At 38.0% G+C, this 4,393-nt stretch overlaps 1 protein-coding gene across 1 annotated transcript; it reads right to left on the reverse strand.

Moving 5' to 3' along the window:
- Nucleotides 1-350: 350 nt before the first annotated feature.
- Nucleotides 351-3,499, reverse strand: LOC109541123 (solute carrier organic anion transporter family member 74D). The gene is made up of 7 exons (XM_019909866.2): nt 2,900-3,499; nt 2,411-2,839; nt 1,768-2,073; nt 1,354-1,714; nt 916-1,272; nt 757-860; nt 351-698 (listed from the first exon to the last, which is right to left on the reverse strand). The coding sequence occupies exons 1-7, from the start codon at nt 3,198-3,200 to the stop codon at nt 481-483; spliced, it is 2,076 nt and encodes a 691-aa protein (XP_019765425.1). The 5' UTR covers nt 3,201-3,499; the 3' UTR covers nt 351-480.
- Between the last annotated feature and the right edge of the window lie 894 nt (nt 3,500-4,393).

Below are 4,393 nucleotides of genomic sequence, written 5' to 3' on the forward strand. Positions count from 1 at the left end.
CGAAAAATTGGTGTTTTAAGTAAATTATTTCAGTCAATAACACAAACCCCAACGCGCATTTTTTGCAGCAAATGACTACAAATAACGGATCATATTTATCAGCCGGTTAAGGATTTTCTATAAAACGCAGGGTTTTGATGAGTTGTGTCATTATTGTTATCTAATTTTGCGGCTTTTTGTGCCGAATCATTTAAAAAACTGCAAATACTGTTTATAAGTAAAATGTAAAAAATTTTTGAGGCGATATACCCAAAAAGAAGTTTGTGAAAAAATGATCAATTGTTATTTGTTTTTGTTAATGGCAGTGGAAAATACACCACATCTGGTTAAGGATGAATAGATATCAGGAATGTTGTTGCAATTTTTCGTTTAATTCCATAATTTTTTACAATCAAACGCTTCAAAACTGAATGTTAGTTTGGGTTTAAAAAAATTCTCGTAGCTTTGCTATCGTTTCTTAACAGCTAACATCAAAACAGCTTAATTAATTGCCGTGGCTATATCTTCTTCTAGTTCGATTTCCTCATCGAAAATCTGTAAGTTTTTCACGTAGTAGCAGACGCCGCCGTCAAATAAGGTACCAATAAAAACAAAAGTTGCGGCAGTAAAGTTCATGGTGTACCTCAAACTTTCGCCATTATATAACCAGCAGTTCCCATTGCCAGTGCATGTTTTACCCCAGACTAAGCAAGCTTTATCTGAAATTTTAACGGGTAAAAAATGTTGATCATCGCACTAGCTGTTGTTGGAACTTGCCCATGATTATTCCGAATAAAATTGGGGAGGGCACAAATGCACAAAGACTCATTAGCATCAATCCAAATCCCATGGCGACTGACTTATCTTTTTCCTCCACGCATCTGGAAAATCCCTGTGAATAAAATCAGGCGTGTTCTGACAACTTTCCGATCTTACCTAACGGTTACCAAAAAATTGGCTGCTCGTCCAGTGGCTCCACTAAATTTCAGAAGACACACAACACACAAAAACATGTAAAACTGCGAAAAACAGTCTACAGAACAGCTTCCAGGGCGCACAAAATCCCAGTTTATTGGCGTGTTGATGTCGTTTACCCGATTTTCAACCAGTTTATTCTCCTGTCTTAAACAGGAGCAGTCAGCAAATACGTCGGTCCCATTAATGCCAATAAGTTTCTTACAGCCGGCGTGGCAAGCGGAAACAAACGTCTTTGTGCCATCTGAAGAACAAACTGGGTTGTATTTTACATAATCGCAATAACAATCGGAGTTGCAGTCGGATATTGGATTCAGTCTAAAACGAAAAAGTTACTCAGCATGGGCCGAAGCAAAAATCAATTAATTAAACAAGGTCTAAAAATGTAAAACTGCGTACTCTCCACTAGGTAGAACAGGGGCTCTATTGTCGTTTTCTTCGCATCCTAAATACGCGTATGAGATGATTCCCATCACCGATACGGCCCCTACAATAACGTTCCAGGCAGCCAAATATCTGGCTCTAGGTTTAAATTTCGATATGATGAGGCCAGATATTAAAATCCCAATAGCTGAGAAAACCAATCCAGCGCTTCCAGTTATGAGACTAGAAGCAGACGCCGACTGTCTGTACTGAGTCTCAATATACTTAGGCAGGAATATCCAGTACGGCATGTATCCGAGAAAATAAAACACTGCTGCGAAATTATTGAGCATCAACGTCCGATTTGCTGCCAATCTGCGGAACGTTTTGATCATATCTGGAACAAACACGAAGCCATTGACGGTAGCTGCAACAGACAATCGGGCCCACCTTTAAAAGAGGGCAGAGTCTCCGGTTCCGCTTCCATAGGTTTATTGGATATTCTGGAGGCTTGCCGTTTGATCTCTTTCCTGATTGCCGCCCTGGGTAGAGTTTTGGGAAAAAACGCGAGCAAGGAAGCAAAAATAAAAAGAATCAGAGCCAAAATGATCCATCCCAACCACCAAGCGCCCAACCATCTTGGATCTTTGGTATCTATGGTAGGGGTCAGGGATGGTGAAATGTACACCTTTAGACATATGGAGGCCAGGCCGTGTCCAATTGCTGGGCCCAGCATTCTTATGAAGTATGAAAAACCTGCAATAAGATTTTTAAACATATTTATCCTATTGATGCTTTTGAAAAAGGAGCAGCAGCAAATTATTTTACATTAATTAGCTCCTTCATCCAATGCGCAAACGAGATGAAAAATCGCATACCAAACATGTTTGATAGATTAGAATGCCGTCGTTATTCAATTCTCTAATTTATCTGCCTTGCAAGTTTGAAGCAGGTAACAGGATGATTAAATATTTGATTTCATTGTTTGGGTTTCTTCAAGGAAACCTACCAAGCAAACGATAACATAATTATCTTTCACTCTGTGCAGTGACGTACAATATTAATTTCTCTTCTCCATCACTTTAAAACTTACTGAATAATGCGGGCGTTTTTGATCTCTTAATGTTGTCATCCATGTAGGAGACTCCTAAAGTGTAATACAGCGATCCTCCTATTCCAGATATGAATTGAGCTGCAAAGAGAATGAGCTGAGGAGAGAAGTTGCTGCCTTCCTCTTCGCATTGCGTGTCGTTCTTGTGGTTGCTGCTGCACAAGAAGCTGCTTTGCTCGGTCAAAAAAGAGTCAGATGTGGAGTTATCGTTGAGCTGAAATTCTTTGGTGAGCGACAGAGCGTCCAATCCGGGTCCATACAAAAAATGAGGTAACGCTGTCATAATGCAAAATAATACTACTGTATACATTCCTAAGGCCATCCATCTAGGCCTATGTCCTCGGCCTGTATAGTAGCTGAGTATTACAGACATAAGTAACTGACTGAGATCATTTCCCACCGATATAATGCCTGAAATTTCCTCGTCAAGTAAACTTCACAAATTAAAACTAATCCAAAGGTTCATCTTACCTGTTGTGCGACTGGGGATTTTAAATCTCTTTTCCAGAGTTGTTATAGTTCCATTGAAATATGCAAATGAGGCTGAGAAAATGCAACCAAGCAAGCCATACAGTATAACGTAAGCTTTTTTGTTGGCAAATTTCTGCAAGCAATTGCCCTTTAAACACCACACACCACAAGTCGTATCCTTTTGGTTTATACTTATTTGTCGAGACACTGAAAACTGTTCACCATTTGCCAAAAATGCACTATTTTCTGATTCATTTTCCAGATTATTTTTCTCGGGGCCGTTTTTCAATTGCGAATCCATTGCAACTTTAGTTTGGTAACTTTTATGCAATTATTGCGGATCCATGCTTCAAAGCGATACATATTTGGAACACATCTAGTTTGAATGGCCGAAAAAATAGACTAACCCATCCGAATAACTAGAAAATTTGCATTGTAAAAATTAATGAACAAGCAAGCAAGATAAGACAACAATAACGTAAAAAGAGATTAACTTTTATTTGACATGCTTGGTATCATATAAAGATGTTTGCAATTAATTGTTAGAAATTCGGTGTTAGGTCAAAGGCCGCACTCTTTCTAGCTCACTTCTACTTCTGTCTGATTTTTCACAACACAAATAAAACTACGATCTATTATTCAATTGTAATGGTTAAAATTACATGCATGAGCTCTGCTCCTTAAGCAAACGCAAAATTAACTAGATAGCAAGTATATGAAAGCATCCGTTAACTGTTTTACTGTTCTAATGGCCAAATTGTGCAAATTTCAAATTCGCAGATTTTCCAGAAGAGTAGGTAGGAGCCAAAACGGAGCAGTCGGTTAATTAGCAAATTTAATCCTTAAGTGAGTCCTCTCATTAATTTGCCGAATGTCCTATATAAATATTGACATTCTTCATGATACTTAACTGGGAATGAAATCATCCAAATCCTTTCATCCGACTAATCAATGTGAAAGACATCCCCGTTTTTTTCATAAACAAACAAATGAGGGTGAATGGCTAGTGCGTGCTCTTCAAACCACTAATTTAATTGATTAACTTAAGATCTCGTTATTTTTGTGACATGGAGGCTCATCAAAAAGTTGAATGTTTCATGTTGAAAAACGCTTAAATTTTAGTCACTTTGTGGTTCAAAATGGGTTTTTCATAGGTGCAAAGTCCCATTTAATTGAAAGCATTTTTTTTTAAATGTACAGCGAAAGTTTAGTTTTATCCCCTAGAAATATCTGGAAATTTCAACTTTGAGCCTTACTAAGACGTAAAGGTGAACGTAATTTTGAGCTGTAGAATGCGACTTTATCGAGCGGTTTGGTGTATCATTCTGCTCGCTTAATTTCCTTGATTGTTTTAAACAGTTGCACTTGATTAAATCTTTTAAATATCCACTGCTTTTTAAATTCAATAGGAACAGGCGGGTAGAAATGCACATAAATTAAGACGGCCAAAAAACCGTTTGTTTCGCTATGCGCTGCGCTAACATTAAAAAACAG

This window comes from Dendroctonus ponderosae, unplaced genomic scaffold (assembly GCF_020466585.1).
Source record: "Dendroctonus ponderosae isolate FM_Combo_2020 unplaced genomic scaffold, Dpon_F_20191213v2 Dpon_F_20191213_1, whole genome shotgun sequence".
Taxonomy (NCBI): Eukaryota; Metazoa; Arthropoda; class Insecta; order Coleoptera; family Curculionidae; genus Dendroctonus; species Dendroctonus ponderosae.